This window comes from Piliocolobus tephrosceles, chromosome 4, assembly GCF_002776525.5.
Source record: "Piliocolobus tephrosceles isolate RC106 chromosome 4, ASM277652v3, whole genome shotgun sequence".
In the NCBI taxonomy this organism is placed as follows: Eukaryota; Metazoa; Chordata; class Mammalia; order Primates; family Cercopithecidae; genus Piliocolobus; species Piliocolobus tephrosceles.
Window position 1 is genome coordinate 120734455 of NC_045437.1, and position 24997 is coordinate 120759451.

General features: G+C 41.5%; 1 protein-coding gene across 5 annotated transcripts in view; it reads right to left on the minus strand.

Annotated features, from left to right (window-relative positions):
- The window catches only part of DOCK2 (dedicator of cytokinesis 2), a 433784-nt gene that overhangs the window by 328793 nt on the left and 79994 nt on the right, over positions 1 to 24997 (minus strand). For all 5 annotated transcript variants that reach the window (XM_023218912.1, XM_023218913.2, XM_023218916.1 and 2 more), the window contains exon 22: positions 24270 to 24404. In XM_023218912.1, coding sequence (XP_023074680.1) covers positions 24270 to 24404 — 135 coding nt within the window. The remainder of the gene's footprint in view (positions 1 to 24269; positions 24405 to 24997) is intronic.

Sequence of the window (24997 nt, forward strand, 5' to 3'; positions counted from 1 at the left end):
CAGGTATTCTTCTTCTGTGTTCTCATCATCTAACAGGGGAAGGCAGATAACACAAATCCCAGGAAGCCATGATTAGGGGCCTCCACCCCAGTGGGAATCCAATCTGCTCCCTGCTATCCATGTCACAAGTTAAGGGGCTTGACACCACACAGGAGTCCAGGGATGAAAATATATCCTACACCTGCCTAAGTCTTATAAAGGATAAAAAACAATTCTAGGAGGAAAATGGGGGAAAATTATTTATATATATATATATATGTTACATAATATAAATCTTAAATTTATAATTTAAATATAAATTTATACAAATTTAAATATAAATCATAAACATAATTATATATTATGTATATAAATCTCAAAATATGTATATCTAAAGTAGATACACATATTTTAAAATATTTACTTTTATTTTAGCTGAGGAATGGCTGGGAATGGGAAGAAGAGTCACAGGACATGACCACAGCTGGGAAGAAGAAAGGAAAGAAAAATCTAGTTCCTATAAAGGACTTTGCTATCAAGCCAGACCCCTCCATATACTTGCTGTGTGGCCTCAGTTCATTACTTTTCTGAAATTTTACTTTTCTTCCTGATAAAATGTAGTTCTAATGCTCATTCGAATGGTTATTTTGAGGTGAAAAACATGAGATAATTCTTTTCAAGTGCTTATTATTGTAGCTGGCATTTAATCAGCGTTAAGTAAACATTAGAAATTCTTGCTCTTGATTCCTAAGCACAGAAGTGATTATTTGGGCAAACTCTCTGATCTGAGCATAAGAGGAATATTTTGTAAGATACAGGGTCTCAATATGTTGCCCCAGCTGGCCTCAAACTCCCAGACTCAAGTAATCCTCCAGCCTCAGCCTCCTGAGTAGGTAGGACCACAGGCACATGCCACCAATGCCTAGCTATAAAAAGAAGTATTTCAAGTAAGGAGTCAATAAGGAAAAAAATTCATAAGGGTTTTAGATTATAAGGAAGAAGTAACGTGATGATAGCAGGGTGATTAAGCATTGCGGGACCCCCCGTGAAAGACCTGAAAAGAAAATAAAAATGCCTGAGCTGTCTGCAATTCTTCAAATGCGGCCTTGAAGTCAAGGGCACAGCAGATGTAGCTTCCAGGTTCTTTTTTAGCGCTTGGTCTCTGTTATAGTTTCAGGATGTAAACATTTTTTCTGGCCTAGAACGCCTGGAAAGATACTTCAGAAACCAGCAGATTTTGGCAGGGAACAAATTATTGAAGGGCCCTAAGGCCCTGACCACAAGGAAAACTGGAACAACCTGCAAGGCACTGTTCTGGGGCATGCAAGTCGACCACAGCCAGCACTCCTGCTCCCAGGGCTTGGATAAATATAGCGATGCTCGGCTTGCATGTGATTCGTTAAGGAGACACTGTGCACAGCTGAGCACTCACTAAATGCAAATGGAGCCCCATATGTTGTGTACAATGCTCTGCACCACCTCTTCCACGCAGGTACATAAAGCCTCAGCCTAAAACTGAGATGCCAACTTCAGGCTAGCATCCCAGGGGAGCAGAATCTAACCAAAGCAACCTCAGGCTGCAGAAAGCAAGTGGGAAGATTCCCTTCAGAATCCAGGGGTGGATTCTAACACCCTGACCCTCTTTCATTTTCTGTACCTCAATCACTTCTACATTGAAGGCATCCATCCCTCTGATTCCTTCCCTGCCTCTTCTAGGCAATAGAGAAGTTTAGGCAGCACTGCCTGGGTTCGTAGCCCTGCTCTGTCACTTATTAGTTGGGTGACCTTGGCTAAGGTACCTAATCTCTCTGAGACTCAGATTTGTCATTAGTAAAATGGTATTAGCCCCATAAGGTTGCTCGAAAATCAAACAATGCATGTAAAGCCATTAGCAGTGTCTAGTACATAGTCAACAATAGACGTTAGCTATTACTACATCATATCATTTTTCTTTTGGATACACCCATTTTTGCTTCCTGAACTGTAAGAAGAAAGATATCAGCATCTTCATAAAGACAACTACCATTTACCGAGCGCTTACTACATGCCAGGCACCGCATTGGAGATAAAAATGAGTAAAAGGGCCGGGCACGGTGGCTCCCACCTGTAATCCCAGCACTTTGGGAGGCCGAGATGGGTGGATCATGAGGTCAGGAGATGGAGACCATCCTGGCTAACACGGTGAAACCCCGACTCTAACTATATAAAAAATACAAAAGAATTAGCCAGGCGTGGTGGCGGGCGCCTGTAGTCCCAGCTACTCAGGAGGCTGAGGCAGGAGAATGGTGTGAACCCGGGAGGTGGAGCTTGCAGTGAGCTGAGATCACGCCACTGCACCCCAGCCTGGGAGACACAGTGACACTCCATCTCGGGAAAAAAAAAAAAATTAGTAAAAGATTCTGGGAGATAAGTGGCAGCTAAATAATTTATGACCCCAGGAACAAAAGCAAGTCAGTGGGTTGGGAGGCATCCATTACCCAGGGGATGATGCTATGGGACTGTTGGAGGGAAGTTAGAAGGCTGGCTCTAACCTTTTTCTATTCAAGCTCTAAAACCAAGGTGATTTGACTGGTGTTCCTTCCCCCGAGCCAATAATTTGCTCTATTCAGATAAGTATAAATTAGTGACTTTACAAAAAGAACCATTGAATCTTTCCTGGTTTCAAAAGAGTGATTACTCTGGGAAAATCACAATATACTTTAAGACAAGAGTCAAGGGGTCAAGTGTATTCTCTCTCTCTCTCCCTCCCACCCCACAACCTGGGACCAAGAATAATTCAAGCTAAACCAGCGGCTGAGTCTGTCTGAAGATCATCCTTGCACTTCCCAATCCTGCTCATAGAATGAGGCCCTTCAGTGCACTAGGCAGGCACATTTAAGTCATGAAATAGGCAGGCAAAGGACTCATGAAAGAGACAGTTCCCTTCCTAATTCACCCCTTCCCTGTATGGTCGCTGTCACCATCCCCACCTCTTCCCCGCTATCAAGGTGTATGGACCTGAAATAAATAAGAAATTGCAGACTAAGACACAGAATCTGAGAGTTAGCTGTCTTATTCAGCAATGGTCAGAGGACTGGGTGCAGGGGCTCACACCTGTAATCCCAACACTTTGGGAGGCCGAAATGGGAGGAGCACTTGAGCCCAGGAGTTCAAGACCAACCTGGGAAACATGGAGAATCCTTGTCTCTACAAAAAAATAGAAAAATTAGCTGGGCATGGTGGTGCATGCCTGTGGTTCAAGCTATTTGGGAGGCTGAGGCTGGAGGATCACCTGAGCCCGGGAAGTCAAGGTTGCAGTGAGCCATAATCAAGCTACGGCACTCCAGCCTAGGTGACACAATGAGACCCTGTCTCCAAAAACAAAAACAAAACACATACACAATCGTCAGAGAAATTCTCCTCTAAAGGGTAACAAAGTTGAAATGGAAATATTTCTTCTGTCAGAAGAGAAAGGCAAAGCCTCATGAGAAAGAGAACATGTAAGGAACAGTTAGGATGACTACAGTGTTGCCAGTGTCAACTGTCAAGCAGCCCTAGAGGCCACAGAGGTGACTGTGCAGGCTGTACTTCATTGCATACCCCCAGCAGCCAACAGGCGGGGTGCAGATCAACTCCTGGTGCCAAGGACTTTTGTCAATGACAAAATTATTTCTATTGAGCTGTTACTTTTCCAGAACCTGACATTTGGGGTGGGATCATTCCTTAGGGCAAATTGCAAAGGAGTTTCACTAACATCTTCTTCCTGTAAATAACACCAAGAAAGAATGATTTGTGGATGAGAGAAAAGAAGACAAACTTAACATGTGGAGATTCTGTTTGAAAAATGTCTAGAATGAACACATAAAAATTAATGCAATCACTGAAGAAAAACTGCCTCTGGTGGAAGTATAAACAGTCTAAATTTTAAAAAAATAGAAGTTAACAATATGGAAGAAATGAAAGAAAAACAATCCATCTGAAACATTCACTTTACTTTTAAAATATGGCAACCCTGTGTAATAAATTAATAGTAAGTAGGTAATAAGATGCAGGCAAAAGCCTTGAAAAGAACTTTAAGTTATGAACAGTGTGTGATGTGTGCCCGTGCCATCCTTCATTCTATTCAGAGGAGCTGCACACTTTATGTAATTTGGCAAGAAAACTAAGTTGCATAATTCTGCACTTAAGTAAATTTCTCCATTAGCATGAAAAATGGTATTTAGGGTTTTCCCCCAATATAATTAGAAATTGAATGTTTCCAAAACAATATTCCTAAGGACAGAAAGAAGCACACACATGCACACTCTCTATCTCTCTTTCTCTCTTTCTTCCCTGTTTCCAAGACATACAGAGAAATATACAGATTGCATCATCTATTTGAAAAAGTAGCTAATATTCAGCACACTCCTTCCAGCTCTTTCTCTATGGCCCAGTTGGTATAAAAGTCTGGGTGCCAAGAAGAAGTTGGATTTTGACCACTTCTTTTATCATTTCTTCCCTCAGTGTTTTTGTTTGTTTGTTTACAATCTAGGAGGTTTCCATATAACCAAAAATATATAACAGAAAAAAATGGCTTGCCAAATGATTATGGAGACACACATGCAAACTTAATAAAATCTGGAAATCTGTACATTAAATCGATAATTTAGTTACCTCCTGGAAAAGGGGATTAGGTATAACATGCCCATTATATACACTTATTTTATATTCTGATTTTTAAACACAAGTGAAATTTCCATTTAATTTTAAAAAGAGAGATTTACTCTTTTTTTGGTGTATTTCTTGCCTTATAGCTCCTTCCTACAACAGTCCATTTCTCCAAAGCCTGTCCTGAAATTTCTCATTCTCATGTGGGAATAAGGCTGGGGCTGGAGAATCTAACTGAAGGTCACATACAACTAGAGGCCATTTTCCTTCCACAATTACAGAATCAAGATGCTGATTTTTCACCTGCCTCCCAGTTTCTGGCATAAACTGCAGCTAGAGAGACAGCAGGCCAAAGAAATGCTGAGTTATTATTACTCTAAACTATGGTCATGCCAAGAGCATTAAACTTCGTCCTTTGATTCCGTGGCTTCCTGAAAAGGAAAATTAACCCCAGGCTCCCTGCTCTTCCACTGAGAGCCCTGACATTTAGTGTGTGTAGTTCAGTGATTTTTTTTTAACATTTTCCTTACTAATGGCGCCAGTTTTAAAAATGCATATGCAATAAAACTCTTTGTTTTGAAATTTGGGAACACCCAAGGAGTGTGGAGATCAAACATACTGAGGTCTGAGTACCTGGAGACCTCTTTGTGCAGTAGGATGACCGAGGACCCACCAGGCTGCCAGCAGAGGACAGGGAAACAGAAGGAATAATGGTATCGGTCACAGGACTGAATGAATTCTAAACCAGACTAGCATTTACAGACACTCAGACCTTTGGATCACTCCTCTCTGGGCCCTTGCGTCCTTATCTTTAGGTAAACTATTTACCATTGAGGTAATTCTCCAGGATTCTTATCTGGCTTCTATTGTCAGAGAGTTCTTTCTTACATTCAGCAATAACACATTATATACACATTCCATACTATACTGGCCCATAAGACTTAGGTTCTTTTTTAAGCACCTGAGTTGAAAATGAACATTTCTATCTGTTTACAAAACACCCTCTAGTTTCCAAGCACAGCATGAAGGGCCCCACGCGTGCCCAAGTCAAAGCCCTGGGCTAAGAAGGAGCTATCTTGAATTGCTTGAAAGTTATTCAGTCATCAAGACCCATTAATTCCACCCCAAAAGCCATTTACCCCTCTCCATCTTCTTCAGCACCACGGAGGACCAAGCCTCCATCTCCTCTCACCTGTGGGCATCTCTGAACCAGTGCCCCTTCCCTCTGTCTTATTCTCTTTCAATCCAGTTTCTACATAATGGCCAGAGGGACCTTTCTAAAAACACAGATGTGATCATAGCCTTTTCCTGTTGAAAATCCTTTAATCACTCCTGAGTGGAAAAAACACATGCTATTTTCCCTCTGCTCCCATGCTACAACCACAAACACAGAAGACATCTATGACCAAATGTGTGAGAGTTTCTCCCCACCACCTAGCAAGCAATGAATTCTGCAGTGGACACAGCTGGGTGTCCTCTAATTCAGTCCAAACCCAACACTATCTACCTGAAAAGAGTCAGATCCCACAGGGTGAGGGCTCAGTCCCCAAGACTGCCCCCATTTCCAATGCCAATCATAAGCCCAGGTTGTTTTATCTGTGCCTCTGACCAACTAGCTATTAATTCGAGTTCCCACAACTCCCTCCTTGGGTTTGATTAACTTGCTAGAGCTGCTCACAGAACTCAGGGAAATATATTTACTGATTTGTTATAAAGAGTATTTATTACAAAAGATACAGGAATGGGGAGGAAGGTATGCGGAGCTTCCATGCCCTGCCCAGGAATGCCACCTTCCAGGAAGCTCCACATGTTCAACTATCTGGAATTGCTGGGTTCTCTCAGAACCCAGTCCTTTTGTGATTTTATAGAGGTTTTATTATGTAAGCACTGGCCATTGGTGATCAAGTTAACTTCAACCCTCTCCCCTCCATGGAGGCTGTGGGTGGGGCTGAAAGTCCCAACCCTCTAATCCCGCCTTGCTCTTTCAGATGGCCACTCTTCATACTGAAACTACCTAAGGGTTTCCAGGCTTCAGTCAATTCATTAACATGCAAAAAGACAGCACTTTGTGGAGATTCTAAGGATTCTAGGAGATGTATGCCAGGAAAAAGGATCAAAGACCAAGTACATACTTCATAATATCACAGCTCCCCATTTCCCTAAGATCATTTCTAGAGGTCATGGCCTGACACTCAAGGCTCTTCAAGAGCCACCCCTTCCTACCCTTCTAGGCAATGTCCAGTCATTCTATCCCTTGGTCACTGAATTCCAGCCACCCTAGACTTTCCACAGTTCCTTTGGGTCAAATTCCCTCCTATCTCAGGGAGCACCCCCGACTTTATTTTCACCTACTATACCCTCCTCCTCTTCACCTGCCAACTCCTACTCATCATTCAGGTCACAGCTTAGATGGTACTTCCTCAGAGACGCATTCTTGACCTTGTGATGAAAGCTGATCTCTTCATAGCATGTTCCCAGTTCACCTCACACACATTTCCCCTTGATTTTATATGCACCCACATGATTATATGCTCATGTCTCTCTTCTCAACTACACTAAAAACTTTCATACGTTTGTCCAATTCCACTATGCTGTCCAATTCATTGTTACATTTCTAGTACCTAGTATAGTGGCCTACTCAATATGTATTGGATAAACATGTGATTACTAATGCAAACCAAAGTTCTACCTCTAGACACGTATTTGAACTCATTTTGAAATAGAAACTTTCATTATCGACTCATGTGCTTAAAAAAAGAAACTAAGTTTTACAGCCCAGTATGCATGGGACAGGTACATGATGCATTGTTGCTGAATGTAAGGATGAATAAATCCTGAGTTAAAGGTGTGTTGGAAGCTATAGGCTTTAAGAGCAATTTGTTAAAAGTTGAGAAATACCCATATACTGAAAAGTTGTTCACCATCTTTAGATTCCAAGCCGAGAAACCCACAGATGCCTTCCAAAGTGGGAACACCATAGCAAAAGTCCAGGTAGAAAATCTGGGCATGCAATGCACACAGCAGACAAAGACTGGGGTGCAAACCAGTGCAGGGGATTTAATACACCCTGTGTAGACTTCTAGGGTTTAGGAAAGGTCACATTCTAACACTTACTACAATGGAGAGGCACTTGACTATTACATTAAAACATGTCAGAGAAGGAAAAGTTGATAAAAGAAGAAGGTCCCTGACCCAAACAGGTAAGCTTTAAAATCCAGTGCTGCATTTCAGTTACCAGACTCTGCTGACCCAGCTGTGTACACCTGGCCTGAAACCAGTAAAAAGAGCCATCACGTTAGCCCAGGAAGCAAGCCACGAGCGGTGATATAAATAAAAACTCAAAAATCATGGACTCTCAATTCTAGAAGAAGGGCAGTGATATGGTTTGGTTCCACGTCCCCGCCCAAATCTCCTGTCAAATTGTAATTTCCAGTGTTGGGGGAGGGACCTGGCAAGAGATGATTGGATCATGGGGGCAGATTTCCTTCTTGCTGTTCTCATGAGAGTGAGTGAGTTCTCATAAGATCTGGTTTTTTAAAAGTGTGTAGTACTTCCCACTTGGTTCTCTGTCATTCTCCCTCTCTTTCCATCTCTCTCTCTCTCTCTCTGCCTCTACCCTCTGCTCTGCCATGGTAAGGCATGCTTGCTTCCCCTTCACCTTCTGCCATGTTTATAAGTTTCCTGAGGCCTCCCAGCCATACTTCCTGTACAGCCTGTGGAACTGTTGAGTCCATTAAACTTACTCTTCTCTTCATAAATTACCCAGATTCAGGTAGTTCTTTGTAGCAATTGAGAACAGACTAATACCGGCAGCTTTTACTTGGCTCAAGTAAGTATGCTTAGGGTCTCCATAAGATAAGTTATTCAACTAATGAAAATGTGTTTTTGTTATTGTGCAAACGACTGTGCTGAGCACCTACTATGCACCAGTCACTGTGCAATTAAGGAATAAATAAAAATTGGCATCTATACATGTAAAACAGAAACTGTGATATGTACTTCAAACACAAAATACGTGGGCAATGAAAAGGTAAAACAGGGAGCTTTGACCTAGCCAGAAAATACAGGGATAGACTCCCTGAGAAAGTGATTCTTGAGAGGACACAGGAGAGATAAATAAGAGAAAATTAGGTGAGAAGGAAAGGGAAGAGCAGTCCAGGTTGCAAGAACAGCAAGTGCACAGGCCCCACAGGAGAAGGGAGCTGAATCAGAGGAGCTGAATGAAAGCCACCAATTCCACAGTGGAGAAAGACCTCTCCTTTCACCTAGGGAAGTCAGGTCAAAGGGGACCAGAGGGGCTACAGGGCCAGACCAGGAGACCCTTGCAGGACACATTAGGTTTTGTCTCCTACCTAAGAGGAAAAAAAGAAATAAGAGGATTTTAAGAAGGAGAGTACTGTGATCCAATTTGAACTGTGGAAAGATCGCTCTGGCTACAGGGTAAAGTTTAAAGACTTCCATTTCTGACAGTATGGTGAACAAAATATCCTGGAAAACCTGTCAGTGAAAACAATGACCAAAGCTGGATTTTAAATATGAGTCACTGAACTGTCAAGAAATAAGGAATCCATAGAGGACAAACACAAAGCAAAGCAGGTCTCTGGTTACGTCAGAGCAACGCAGCCAGCTTTGCTCTGAAGGCATCTGCCGAGCCCTCATGTCCTTAAACTTCTATTTTGATGGCTGCCTGGGGAATAGAAGAAATGAGATCAATCCTAGGACCCATATATTGGAGACCCTCATATAAAGCTGGTTTCCCAGTTTGTTGCATCTTCTTCAAAATGGAGGAACAGAAATAAACCTATTGCACAAAAGGAAACAGGAAGGAAATGCCCTGGTTTTTGATGCTGTGTGTAGAAGGAAAACACATCTCCATTGAGAATTCTTAACGACAAGCCAGTCCTAACCTGTGGTTTTTTGTTTTTGTTTTTTTTTCCCAAATTCATGTTCCTTGCTTGTATCCACAAAAAGAAATTTTAACTAATGAGGTCTCTCTTTGGTATTGCCCCAGGTGAATGAAAGAAGGAAACTGATTTTCTTTGGAGGAAAATAAAAAACTTTAACTAAAATATATATACCAATTGATGAAGTTCCAAGGACAATTAGCTTCAGGAAATAATAAGAACAACAAAATGCATAAAGAAGCAGGGTCATCCAAAACAGAGAGGCAGAATGAGACCCCACAAAGACTCCCACTACTGGAATTATGCAACAAAATATACAAACCCAGCATACTCACTATGCTTCAAAACATTAAAAAGATGCTTGAAAATATGATCAAGAAACAAAATATTATAAAAACAAACAATTAGATTTGAAAAAGAACAAAATGGAGTTTTTGAAAATAATATTGTAATTGAAAGAAAAAACTCAGACAGTTAAAGAGCATATTAGACAAAGCTAAAGAGAGAACTTGGTAAGCTGGAAAATGGGTTTAAAGAAATTAGGCAGAATGAACCCAGAAAACAAAAAAGATAGAAAATATGGAAGAGAATTTATGAGAACTAGAGAATATAATGAGGTCTAACATATGCCGATTGATATTTCAGAGAGATGATAAAATATATGGAGAAATGTGAATATTTAAAAAGGCAAGAATAATAGTATTTTTGGAATTATTGGTATTAAATATTCAAAACTTCAAACCCAGGAAAACTAACTTCTAGCAACATAAACAAAATCATTCCTAAGTACATCATGGTGAAACTGCAGAACATCAAAGAGAAAGAGATGATCTTACAAACCACCAGAGAGATAAAACCAGAATGCCTATAAAGAAACAACAGTACTACCAACAGTTAACATTAACAGTAGATGACAGTAAACAAAAAATGAGCTATAAGTCTATACCTAGAAAAACTTCCTTTCAAGTTTCAGAATAAAATCAGATAACTGAATTTGAGGGATTTTACCAACAGAATTTCTTAAAGTTAATTCTACAAGATTAACCTCAGAAAGAAAGTAAGCAAATACGAAAGGTCTAAGATAAGAGAAAGAGTGATGAGCTTTTTTTTTTATTGTGGTTAAAAACATAACATAAAATTTACCATGTTAATCATTTTTAAGTATGCAGTAGAATAGTACTGATGAACTTTTATTGGTAAAAACATAAATACTAACTGTTTAAAACAATATCTAGAATGTGGAGTTATTTTTAGAAAGTAAAACTAAAATGCAGCACAATTCTAGCATAATATTTAAGAAGGAGGTGACAGAGCCTTCTGAAATCTTATTACTCAGGGAAATGTTAAAAATGCAACTTTAGGCCGGGCGCAGTGGCTCACGCCTGTAATCCTAGCACTCTGGAAGGCCGAGGCGGGCGGATCACGAGGTCAGGAGATCGAGACCATCCTGGCTAACACAGTGAAACCCCGTCTCTACTAAAAAATACAAAAAATTAGCTGGGCATGGTGGTGGGCGCCTGTAGTCCCAGCTAATTGGGAGGCTGAGGCAGGAGAATGGCGTGAACCCAGGAGGTGGAGGTTGCAGTGAGCCGAGATCACGCCACTGCACTCTAGCCTGGGTGACAGAGCGAGACTCCACCTCAAAAAAAAACAAAAAAAAACAAAAAAATGCAACTTTAGGCTTTACTAAGTTAAATATGTATGATAAAATATGCAAGTAGCCACTAATAGAATTAAATACAGAATGTAACTTTCAAACTAATGAAGGGGAAAAAAGGGAATGAGGAAATTGAAAATAATTCCAAAAAAGAAAGGGAGAAAAAGTACAGAAACATTTGTTTATGTTGCTAGAAGTTAGTTTTCCGGGATTTGAAGTTTTGAATATTTAATACCAATAATTCTCTTATCGGTGGTGTGGAGGATGCACAGCTAAAATGGTAGAAATAAATTCAAAATATCAGTCATCACAATTAAACCTATTATCTCTCCATAATGGACATAACTATCGACTTCCTTAAACTGATGGAAAGCATCTACAATAAATATCCAAAGCACAATATGTATTACCATTTCTATTCAACACTGACCTAGACTCCTAGCCAGTACAGTAAGATAGGGAGAGAAAGAGTTAAGATTAGAAAGGGAGTTACAAAATGTTCATAGTTATAGATACTATAGTTGTCTATTTAGGAAATCCAAAAACCTTTATAGAAAAAAGACTGTAGGAAGGCAACAATGGATATAGTAAGACCACTGGAGAAAGTGAATATAGTAGTCCACATGTGAGAGGGTAAGAACATGGAACAGGAGGTTAGCAGTAAAGATGGAAAGATATAGGTAAATTCAGATACATTTCAGGGAGAAAGGTTTGAGACTTGACCGTGGATCATACGTGGAGTAACAGAATGAGGTGTCAAGAACAAGTCCCTTTTTTCTGTCTCATGCTACATGCTGGTTTGTGGGTCAGTGAGATAGAGCACATCATGAGTTTGATTCTATATGTGTTAACTTTGAGTTGCCTTTGATATACTATAAAAGAATGTATCAAGTGATTGGATATATAGATCTGGAACTTGGTGAAGAGGTGAGGCTGGATTTCTGTGTTATCTGCATAGAAGTGATAACTGAAGCAATGGGCATGGATGCATTCAGCTAGGGAGTGGGAAGCAAGTAAAAGGAGGAACCAAAAGCATTTAGGACCTCCAGAGAGAAAATAATGGTGTGAGGAATACAAAAAGAGTTCTGTGTTAGTGAGCCAAGGGAAGAAAGTGATTCTAGGAAGAGACAGAGGTCAGGAGAATAAAATGCTGTGGCTCATGCTATTTAGGGTATTCTTAATTGTTAGCATGAAGTATTATCACCTGTGACTCATTCACAAAATATGGTTATTGTTTTTGTTTTGTTTTGAGATGGAGTATCTCTCTGTCACTCAGGCTGGAGTGCAGTGGTGCAATCTCGGCTCACTGCAACCTCTGCCTCCTGGGTTCAAGTGATTCTCCTGCCTCAGCCTCCCAAGTAGCTGGGACTACAGGCTGTGCCACCATGCCAGACTTATTTTTGTATTTTTAGTAGAGACGGGGTTTCACCATGTTGCCCAGGCTAGTCTCAAACTCCTGAGCTCAGCAGATCCTCCCACCTCAGCCTCCCAAAGTGCTGGGATTACAGGCATGAGTCACCACACCAGGCCCAAAATATAAGCAAGCTCTTCATTTTATCACTCCTATGGCACTCAAGACATGCAAGTTTGCCCTTTCCCAAAGAATGTCCATCTGATAGGAACTCAGGAAAAAAATAATTAATACCCTTTAGCCCAGCAAATTATACTTTGGAAGAACCTTCTTCTGAGGAAAAGTACACTTGTGCACAAGACTGTACCTGGGCACAATGAGTGCTAATAATCACATCAAATGGCTTTGATAGCATCTGTTACTTTGAGGAATAAGGGTCTGTATTAGTCCGTTTTTGTGCTGCTGATAAAGACATAGCTGAGACTGGGCAATTTACAAAAGAAAGAGGTTTAATGGACTTACATTCCATGTGGCTGGGGAAGCCTTACAATCATGGAGAAAGGCAAGGAGGGGCAAGTCACGTTTTACATGGATGGCAGCAGGCAAAGACAGAGCTTGTACAGGAAAACTACAGTTTTTAAAATCATCAGATCTCATGAGACTCATTCACTATCATGAGGACAGCACAGAAAAGATCCACCCCCATAATTCAATCACCTCCCATTGGGCTCATCCCAGGACACAGGGGAATTGTGGGAATTACAATTCAAGATGAGATTTGGGTGTGGACACAGCCAAACCATATCAGGGTCTTTAGACCCATACATTAACACAGCATTGAGAAGTGGCAAGGCTGGGTGTGGTGGCTCACACCTGTACTCTCAGCACTTTGGGAGGCTGAGGTGGGAGGATCACTTGAGGCCATAAGTTCAAGACCAGCCTCAGCAACATAGTGAGACTGCATCTCCACAAAAAAAATTTAAAAATTAGCTGGGCATTAGTCCTAGCTACCTGGGAAGCCAAAACAGGAGGATCACTTGAGCCCAGGAGTTCAAGGTTGCAGTGAGCTGTGATCACGCCACTGTACTTCAGCCCGTGCTACAGAGCAAGACCTTATCTCTAAAAAAAGAGACAGAGAGAGAGTGGTAGCTATAATCATATACTTAAAATTAAAAAAAAAAAAAAAAAACTTGTTCAAAACTAACAAAAAATTCACGGTGTCTGAAACATAAATGGCTCTTAAAAATAGTAAGTGTGGTGACTATAGAACAAAAATGCTTAACGGATGAGCGATTGCTAGAACTCTAGGGATTGCTCACTGATTTGAGGAAACACAGGATGTCCATCCTCCATCTAGCCTGATTAAAGAATGGAGTTTATATCCTGTGTATCTTCCATCCTCCATCTGATTAAAGAATGCTCACTGATTTGAGGAAACACAGGATGTCCATCCTCCATCTAGCCTGATTAAAGAATGGACAGTTTATGTCCTGTGTATCTTATGTGAGGTAACTAAAGAGACATGTAGGGGTTGCAACACACTTGTGGTCCATGACACAAACCCTTCTTATCACCCAAGTATTATACATGCTACCTGACATGAAAGCATTTTTAGTTAAATGCCCTCTGAGGACTTTGCAGTGTGCCTAGAATAATCGCTGCATGATAGCCTCTGTCTCGCTTTCCAAATTCATCTTTCTCCTCTTCTCCACTCGCCAAATTCATCTTTCTCCTGTTCTGCCCTGTGCTCACCATACATCCCCCAGCACCAGTCTTCTCCAACTTTCTGAAAAGCTTCACCTTGTGAGAGCACTTGCTCATCATAGCTTTCCTCCCTGCACCTCCTTCTCCCATCCAGCACTCAAGTGGCTGATTCATTTGCATCTTTCACATCTCGGTTTATGGGGCCAGGAGCAGTGGTGCATGCCTGTAATCCCAGTACTTTGGAAGACTGAGGCAGGCAGATCACCTGAAGTCAGGAGTTCGAGACCAGTCTAGCCAACATGGTAAAACCCCATCTCTACTAAAAATACAAAAATTAGCTGGGCGTGGTGGTGCACACCTGTATTCCCAGCTACTCAGGAGGCTGAGGCAGGAGAATCACTTGAACCCAGGAGGCAGAGGCTGCAGGGAGTCGAGATTGTGCCATTGCACTCCAGCCTGGGCAACAGAGTGAGACTCCACCTCCAAAATATAAATAAATAAATAAATATCACATTTTCAGAACCCTCACAATTACACTCTGAGGTAATCCCCACTTTAGACCAGGAAACTAAGGCCCAGAGGTGAAGTGACTTTGCCCAAGGTCACAGTCACTGGGATTCAAACCCAGGCAGTGTGGCTCCAGAGCCTCACCACTCTGCTATACCCTGTACTCCGCTACCCCCCACCCTCCCCACCCCTGTCTCAGCCACACACTTGCTTATTCCTTCACTGGCATTAATTACCATTTGAAACGACTTGGTTTATTCATTTCTCTATGTTTTTCCGTCTCCCCCAGTATAACATAAAGGCAGCATGTGGCAGACACTCCACCTCTCTTATTCATTAGAGTCTCCTAGCATAGAACTTGGCCAAAGAGTAAGACTCAAAAGTGATTATTGAATACATGAATGAATGAAATCAATGTGTCTCTGTAGCAGGCTATATATCTCTCCTGTATGTGGGAGAGTAGATCTGCCAGGTGGAGGGACCAGTTTAGAGACTTGAAGGACAGTGACTATATGTGCCTCATGATAAAGTCCTTTTCAATCTTCCTTCCACCCCAAAGATACAATAAACAGCAAGCCCAAGAAATGAGGAATATATTATTTTCTACTAAGGAAACAAATTGTCCTTCGGGGTGATGCCTGCCTCAAGTACATTTGACGAAGATCACAAAGTACATCTAGTCATCCCAATTGCACTCAGCATCCCTGACAATTGTGTTAGCATGGCAAATTTCACCCCTCTGGCAAACTAGACCCTTCTTATCTGGTATGTTCATATTTCGTTACAGGGGATTTGCAAACACAGTTTCTAAATCTATACGTTTATTCAGTAAATTGCCCTCCCACCCAAGTCATTCTCTGAGCAACTGTCAGCCTCAGCATTTGACAGAAACAGCCATCTTTGCTCTTAGGCAAGGGTTCAACCAGCAATCTAGCTCCCAGATTTCCAATAATGAGTTAACAACCAAAGGAAATAGTTTACCAGTTCAACCTAAAAGAATGAATATCTGTGTCCTCCACAGCTTTTCCCTTAATTGTCTACAGCACAGGATAGCCTCGTTCTGCACCATTTAAAGGGAGGTGGAAGCAGACAAGACCAGTGTCTTAACGCTTTGCTGTGAGTGAAGTATGAAATTTTCCCCAGACTCTGAAGGATGGATGGGGGAAGTCAGTCTAGGATTACACCCTGGAAAAAGACAATTCAAATGTAGGTAATTCATAAACAGATAAGAGGAAATCAAATGCACTTCAAACCCTGACCCCTCTGCTTGCTCTGATGGCCTCTGGACTAGATGTTAGGAAAGATGCTAAGCTCTGGGAAAGGGATGGCTAACTTAACAATGACCTTCTGTTGCAAAATATCATGCCTCTAATCAGTTTGCATTCCCATGGCCTCCCTGTAGCACCTGACACTGCCGAAACTCCCTCCTTGAAACACTCTCCTTCCTGGTTCCTGGAACAATCCTTTCTGCTTGTTATCCTATGTCCCTAATCCAGCTTTTAGTGGGACCCTCTTTTCACCCATCCCTTCAATGGGCTGACTCCCTGGGTTTCATTCTGAGTTTTATAGTATTACTCACCTTGTGCTATAGCTTCAAATGTCTCTTTGGATCACTTTTGACCAAAACTGTGTCTCTATTCTCCTGAACTCCTAATCTGTATCCAACTGCCTGCTATACATTTTCATCTGGCTCTGCCAATAAACACCTCAAACATTTTATGTCCCAAACCCACTACACTATAAAAACCCACTACTCCCCTGTATTTCTCATGCTGGTTCGCAATGCCAGGACAAATGGACCAGAAAGTCGAGTCAGATCATCTGGCTTGGTCCTCTCCTTGAATTCCACTCCTATATTCAATTAGTTCTGGCCATTTCCTCATCTGTAAACCCTTATCTTCCTCCTCTCCTCTTCCACAGTACTACCGTGACTACCGTAGTTCAAGAGCTCTTGCCTGGATTATTGCAACAGCTTCACCATTGATAGCCCATCTCCATCTCTCGCTTTGCATCCCATCTTCCACGAGCTAACCTTTCTTCCCCAGTACTCTATCTAAAACGTGAATCTAATCATGTTAATCCTCTGCTTTAGAACTTCAGTGGCTCACCACTGCCAAAAGCAGCAGTTTCCAAACTGCTCCTAGGAGAAATTTTTTTTTTTCATTTTAAGCATGAAACTCAATAGATGCTTATTTATTTACAAATGATATCCATCTGCTAGTCTAAATTAAGTGTTTATAAGTTTAATTTCTTCATGTGAGATAAAATAATTTTAACATTTTTATCTGATCCCAATGGCTTAGTGTGTACACCGATTGGGGCACTCACTGTGTGCTCTCTAAGAGTAAAAGGTAGGATCTACATCAAAATCCCCCTGGATACAGGATGACGTCAAGCTGCTGGGTCTGACATCCAAGGTGTATCACAATTCAGCTTCAAGCTACCTCTCCAGATGCCTCAGGGCCCCTCCACCACCACGACTTCATCCACTAGCTACTCTTCTCCACAAACATGCTGTTCATGTGTGGGCATGGCACAGCGGCAAGAACCTCAGCTCGGGTGTCAGATCCCTCCCCGCCAACATCTAGAGTGTGACCTGGAGTCACTTTCTATACCGTTCGGAGCCTTGTTTTCTCTTTTATATAATAAGCATCGTAATACCTGTGCTTTGCACGGTTGTTGTATTAAGCGAGGTGGAGTTTTTAGAAAAGCAATGCAGGGCCAAGCACAGAGGAGAGGCTTCATAAATGCTACTGTAGAGTAGCAGGAGTCATTGGAAGTTCTAGTTCATAGATTGTATTTAGAACTTGACAGTCTCTTTCGTCCCATGGGCTGGCTCCTTTTCTTTTCTTTCTTTTTATTTTTATTTTTTTGTTTGTTTGTTTGTTTGTTTGACACAGGGTCTTACTCTGTCGCTCAGGCTGGAGTGCAGTGGCACGATCCCAGCTCACTGCAACCTCCACCTCCCAGTTCAAGCAATTCTGTCACCTCAGCCTCCCCAGTAGCCACCGCGCCTGGCTAGGCTGGCTTCTTAAATACATTTCAATGTCTAGTTTGAAACATCACCTCCTCTGAGAAGAATTACTGATCCTCCCAAGGTAGGGTTTGTCATTCAAATCTGTCTGTTCCCACAAGAACCATTTCCAGGGCTCCACTATGATATTGCATCACTGATCATTGCTTATCCCAGGCAACCGTGATTTGATTGCTGGGATGCATGTTTATCTTGTCCACTACATTGCCAATACTTGAGGAAGGCTGACTTACTAATTTCAGGGTCCTCATGACTTAACAAAGTGCCTGGCACGTAATAGGTGCCCAATAAATGTTTACTAATATTTCCATAGGCAAAGGAATAGAGAACTATTTAAAAGTTCATGCATAAGACTTCATGACTCAAACACCAAAACCAAGGGCAACAAAAGTCAAAATAGACAAATGGGATCTAGTTAAATTAAAGAGCTTCTGTACAGCAAAAGAAACTACCATCAGAGTGAATAGGCAACCTACAGAATGGGAGACAATTTTTGCAATCTATCCATCTGACAAAGGGCTAATATCCAGAATCTACAAAGAATTCAAACAAATTTATAAGAAAAAAACAACCCCATCAAAAAGTGGGCAAAGGATATAAACAGATACTTCTCAAAAGAAGACATTTATGCAGCCAATAGACATACGAAAAAATGCTCATCATCACTGGCCATCAGAGAAATGCAAACCAAAACCACAATGAGATACCATCTCACACCAGTTAGAATGTCAATCATTAAAAAGTCAGGAAACAACAGATGCTGGAGAGGTTTTGGAGAAATAGGAACACTTTTACACTGTTGGTGGGAGTGTAAATTAGTTCAATCATTGTGGAAGACAGTGTGGTGATTCCTCAAGGATCTAGAACCAGAAATACCATTTGACCCAGGGATCCCATTACTGGGTATATACTCAAAGGATTATAAATCATGCTGCTATAAAGACACATGCACACATATCGTTTATTGCGGCACTATTCACAATAGCAAAGACTTGGAACCAACCCAAATGTCCATCAATGATAGACTGAATTAAAAAATGTGGCACATATACACCATGGAATACTATGCAGCCATAAAAAAGGATGAGTTCATGTCCTTTGCAGGGACATGAATGAAGTTGGAAACCATCATTCTAAGCAAACTATCACAAGGAGAGAAAACCAAACGCTGCATGTTCTCACTCATAGGTGGGAGCTAAACAATGAGAACACATGGATACAGGGTAGGGAATATCACACACAGGGGCCTGTCAGCGGTTGGGGGTTGGGGCAGGGATAGCATTAGGAGAAATACCTAATGTAAATGATGAGTTAATGGGTGCAGCACACCAACATGGCACATGTATACCTATGCAACAAATGTGAATTTTGTGCACGTGTACCCTACAACTTAAGATATAATTTTAAAAAGGAAAAATAAATAAATAATAAACAGCTCATGCATATGCACAATTTCATGTTATAATCACACAACTCACTTAACAGTTGACAAACCACTTTCACATATGTTCATAAGAAAGACTGTTTAGCTTTCCCTGAGTACTGCAGCAATTCATAAAATAAATAATAAATTAAAGAGAAGTCACTGTTTGATGATATCCTTTTGGTGACAGTTTTCTCTTTCATCCTGATCTGATGCCAAGCTAATGCTATCATAAAATAGTTCCATTAACTGCAATTGTTCAGTTTACTAAGCCATTACTGTCTTCAAAAAGTGAAATTATATTCAAAACCAAACAGAGGCTTACACGGAAATAAATGGCATTAACATGCAAACAAATTACATGCAGAAGAAACAGGAATCACAATGTCACAGACATTTCAGCTCATGCTCGGCATAAACAGATTATTACATTTTAATATTTATTCATATATGAACAATAAAAACAAATCACACTGGCAAGTACCTCTGAGTTAAATTCATATTTGTTTCAAAAGGCAGAGGCTTATGTGCTCCCTCTGACTGCAAGCTCCATTGACTTGCCCTGAGCTTTATTCAGACAGTCTTGCTGCCTAACATATTCATGGCCTGGAGGGTAAACTACTATATAATATTTACATAGGAAGAAACTAAGCTGGTGGGAGGGGATAAGGTGGAGGTTGATTGGTAGGGTGGCACGGAATAAAGAAATATGCAAATAAGAAAAAAAACAGAAGGCAAAAGGAAGTACCAGAAAGCTGGTGTCTGGGTTCTGAAGGCAATTGATGCTGAAGGCAATTAGAGAAAGGGCAATCATGTCTGGCCCTGGGTGAGGGGACTAGACTGGAGGTGTCACTGAGCTGCGAATCATGCTCCTAAGATGCCCTTGTTAATGCAGTGGCAGCTCCAGTGCAGGCCAGTGGAACTGTGCACACCAGGGCAGGCTTTCTCGGCTCTCAGGGGTAGGGAGCGGGATGAAGCTTCCAGGTGGTGAAGCTCCCATCAGGACACAGAGTGCAATTTTTCCCTCCCCAACCAGTGACTTGTTTCCAAGGAGTGTGAGCTCACCTGGCCTGTCCTATGCCAACTTTTCTTTATTCATTCCCTGGGGATGAAGATAAAGTCACAGTTGCCTGGATAGCTTCGCTATAACAGCAAGGATGCCTTTCCTGACCACTCCTGCTCCAGCTCATGTTGTTGTTGTTGTTATGTTGTTGTTGTTGTTGTTTGCTGCATTCCTACTGAGCTCAGGGATGGTACCAGGCTTCCTAGCACTGAAACCGAAGCAGCTGTGTGCCTCTCAGCAGCCGCTGATGTCGCTCAGTACATCAACCCCTCCAGGCAGAGTCGCCCTCCCTCAGGACAGCCCCTCAACATGGCCAGCCAGACTTCACACTTGCATGGCCCAGAAAAAATGATCAGGTTCTCACATTTGCTTCATCAGATGAGGCAGAGTGCAAAGCCTCACTATGCTATATTTCTTGGCTGTGTGATCGTTGAGCTTGAATCTAAGCCTCAGTCTCCTTCTTTGTGAAAGGGGGCTATAAATGGTGTCCAATTTCATACTTAATGAGCTCTTACTGTGTTCTAGTTGCCTTAGTGTACCGCGGTATACAAAACAGTCAAAGGTTCCTGTCCTGACAGAGCTGTCATTCTAGCAAGGAAGGGATAGTCAACAAAAGCATGATTATTATATAGTATGTCATGTTTAGTTCTATGGGGAGAAAAAAAGACCAAAAGGAAGAGAGAAATCAGCAGTGCATGGGACAGGGGTTGCAATTTTAAATAGGGTAGTGAAGGAAATGTTTGAGCAAAGATATAAAAATAGTGAGGGAGTCAACAAACGGATCTGGGGAAGAGTACAAAGGCCTTTAAGTAAGGAAGGAGCTTGAGCCACAGCAAGTCCAGTGTGGCTGGCACAAAGTGAGTGAGGAGTAGTAGGAGACAAAGTCAGAAAATGGGGTCCTCCGTAGAATTTTTATGAAGACTGTTGAAGATGATACGTGAATAACCATGTATACTGGGTATGTGACCAGCACTGTGCTAAGTAAGTACCTTACATCCACTGGGCTCATTTAGTCTGTACAACAACCCTGCATGTTAGGTACTATTGTGACTGTGTTACATACGAGGAAACTGAGCTTTAGGCAGATTAAATAATTTGCCCAAAGCGGTAAATGCTAGTAAATGTAATGGCAAGATTCCAACTCAGAATTCACACCCAAGCAGCCTTGGCTCTAGAGACTGTGCCTTTCACCTCTGAGCTGGAAGTTTCTCATAAGCAAATGAGCTGGGGCTGGGGCTGGGGCTGGTGAAGGAGGAGTTTGTGGAAGGCAGAAGATCGGGGTTAAATGGAGATGGGGGAGGAAGCAAGGCCCAAATAAGCAGGTCTGTAATAAGAGCAGAAAGCAGGATGCAAAGAAAAGCCAGGCATAGCAAGCAGAGGCCAGAGACCTGGGCACCACAGCTGCTCTGGCCAGAGAGGCCTGACCACACTCAGAGGAAATAAGAGCAACACACAGAATCAGGACTACCCAGTGAGGGCTAGCAGTAGACCCAGGTGAATTCCTGGGGCCAGGAGAGTCCCATACTGTGGTCCTCAAAAAGCACAGACACCTGGTAAAAGTTATCCCTGCCTCCAGAGAAATAAACAGTAGAAATCCTATACTTAGGATAGTATAAGTAGTAGGTCAAATTTTAAGCTTGAATCAAGACCCTGGAATTTCTTCTTAATAATTTAAACCTGAGTTTTTGAAAAAAGCACCCTTGTTGTTTCTCCTAAGTGAAAACATGATACCAGCTAACATTTATTAAATGTATGAAATAAGTACCAGATATTGCATGGAGCACTTTGTACCCATAATCTCATATCATCATTGAAACACAATGAACTGGTTTATCCCCATTTATAGATGAGGATGCTGAGGCTCAGAGAGACTGATTCAATCACTAACCCTGGTACTTATAGGGGCAGAGATACCACTCTACCCAATGTCTGTCCTGCATGAACATCTGCTCATAGCTATTACTCCATGCTGCCCCCTGCACTCTGGCCTGGGGCAGCATGAGGATCTGTGAGGAGCAGAGACAAGTGGGAGCAACTCCTGTTGCAGCACCGTGTTCTGGTTCCTCTCTCTTTTAGAGAGTTGTACCCTAACTCTGCAGTCTGATTCTCTGTGCCTGTCAGAGAACAGGGAGTAGGAGAGTCAGTAGGACAGGGAGCTGCTTAGTGTCCATCACATGGAACAGGGAAGCATGGTCTGCTCCAAACTTTGTGTAATTCCACAAGCTCAGAAACCTTGGGGATCTGCACAGCTGGTTGTCTGAGCTTCAGGCACTGCAAGAGGCTTTGTAAAGAAGCTCAGTCCTTGAAAATGGAAGGAAAAAATGGAAGAAAGGAAGGAACGGAGGGAGGAAGGAAGGGTAGGAAAAGGGAAGAAATACAGGAGAGGCGAGAAGCAATAAAATAAATACACCAAAAGGAAGAACTGAAGAAAATCTCTGATAAGTAGAGAAGACATATTCTTCTTATAGATAAAACATTCTCACTTGGAAGATGGGATAAGATATTCTTGGCTTTTAAGCTGTAACTACAATGTCTGAATTCTTGAACTGCTCCAAGAAAATCACTCTTAGACTCACTGGAGTCTCCTATTGGTTTTCCCAAATCACTGACAAGTATCTCTCAAATCTAGAAGAATACCCAACTCAGACTTGACTAAATGACAAGCCAGAGGAATCTGAAACAGACACTTCACTTTCAGAATGACCTAAGTGCATTTGTTCTGTGGCGTGGTTCAAGACACTCACATCTTTCTATTCATCACCTCAAATCTCAAAGAATGTGTTAAGAGAACCCAGATGATTGCCTGTTTCAGGTGCACTGTCAAGTATAAGGTTTTAACAGCCCATCCATTGTCATGATCATAATCACAATGATGGTCTTTTTTTTTTTTAAGGGTCAGGGTCTTGCTTTGTTGCATAGGCTAATTGAAGTTTGTTTTGAGAAGTCATCTCTCCAACATAACAAGTCCACACCATAAGTGACTGACCTGACCATGGCTCCAGGAATGTACACGTGACCACAACTACACAAGACCCAGGACAGTTCTTTATATAGGATTTTGCTAGGACAACAAGGAACATAAAGTTGCTTCCACTGGTAGAACGTAAACTTGAGGATTCTAGTGGCCTCTGCATTGGAAAACTTGCCTCATAAGACAATCAACAAAAAGAAGCAGAGTTCAGATCTAGACAGATAAAGACTATCCCAATAACACTGAGCATCTGGACTCAGCCATGCCTGAGGCCAACTACACCCTTGGTTTTTCAATGATGTGAAATAAAGTCTCCTGTCTCCCTAAGTCAGTTTCAGTTGAGTGTTCTTTGTTTGCACTAAGAATCCAGACAACACTCTCCTTGAATGTTTTTCTTATTTTCCATCACACACAACAAACCTGATCACACACAAACAATCCTCTACCTAAATTTGCCCTATGGCCAGGATGAACATGAATTGTTCTTTTGTAGATTGCATTTGAATGCCTTCATCTCCAAAGCCCTTCAAAAAGGCAGCTGGCCTCTATGATACTGACCATCAAAATCTTCTAAGGTACTCTAATGCATCAGTTCACTTTTTGGCTACTAGGATCTCAAGGACAGACAGGTCAACTGCAAATACCAGTTTATCAGCCATGTATAACCTACAAGAGTCACGTAAACGTCAAACTCCCTGAGTTCTGCCCTTCCTGCTCCCAGGCCCTCTAATCTTGAATATAGATTCCCAGAAAATGTTCACCGTATTTCAAATCAAATGAAGAATGTTAGACGAAACACAGAAGAGCCTCAAATCACATTTACTGGATGAAACATAACTCTGCAACATGTTAAGATTTCTTTTTTTTTCCAAATGAACTTAGTGGGTACGATTATTACATATTCATTACTCTCTAGGTTGGATTCTTGAGCTGTTTTTGATCGACAGCTGGTTATAATTTTTTAAACGAGTTTCTCCTACAGTAAAAATACTGTTGTATCCCAGAGGAATTGCAGAGCTAATCAATCACTCTTACATAACAAGTACTCACTGTGAAAATAATGTCCTCGACCGAACAATGAACTTGAACACATATTCCAAAGCCTTCAGCGTTCTTAAGATTGGCTCACATTGCTCCCCTCTGCTGGAGGTATCCAAGTAAGTCTTCAGCACTGTCATCAATTTCCTGAATAAGGGATAATATTTTCTAAATACATCTCTTTCATCATGGTAATTAGTTTGCTCAGTAAATTATAAGGCATTCAATCAAAGGTTAAAGGTAGTAGTAGAGCCAAGCTCACTTACTCGTTTGTAAGCATAAAAATAATTCTGAATAAAAATTATGTTTATTACAGGGAATTAATAAGCATTTCCTGCTCATAAAAAGCCAACGAAAAAGATAGGGAGGAAAAAAAAATCTTTTGACTAGGAAAACTAGTCACAATCAGGCTACAAGTGGGAATAATGGGGAATAATGGTGGCAATAATGCCTTTTTTTTCAACTTTTTCTTTCCATAGAACATGTTCTTGTAATATCACATAACTCCAAGTTTGCTTAGGAACTTTCTATGTTTCTTCTTTACCATAGGGCAGACTTCAAATTACTTGGCCTGCCTTTCAAGGCCCCTTCACAAACTGGTCCCCACCAAACTCCCCAGCATCATCTCCTATCTCTCACCCTCTCCCTACACCCAAGCCAGACCGAGCTACTTGGCATGTGCCCGCCCTTCCTTCCTTCCTTCCTTCCTTCCTTCCTTCCTTCCTTCCTTCCTTCCCTCC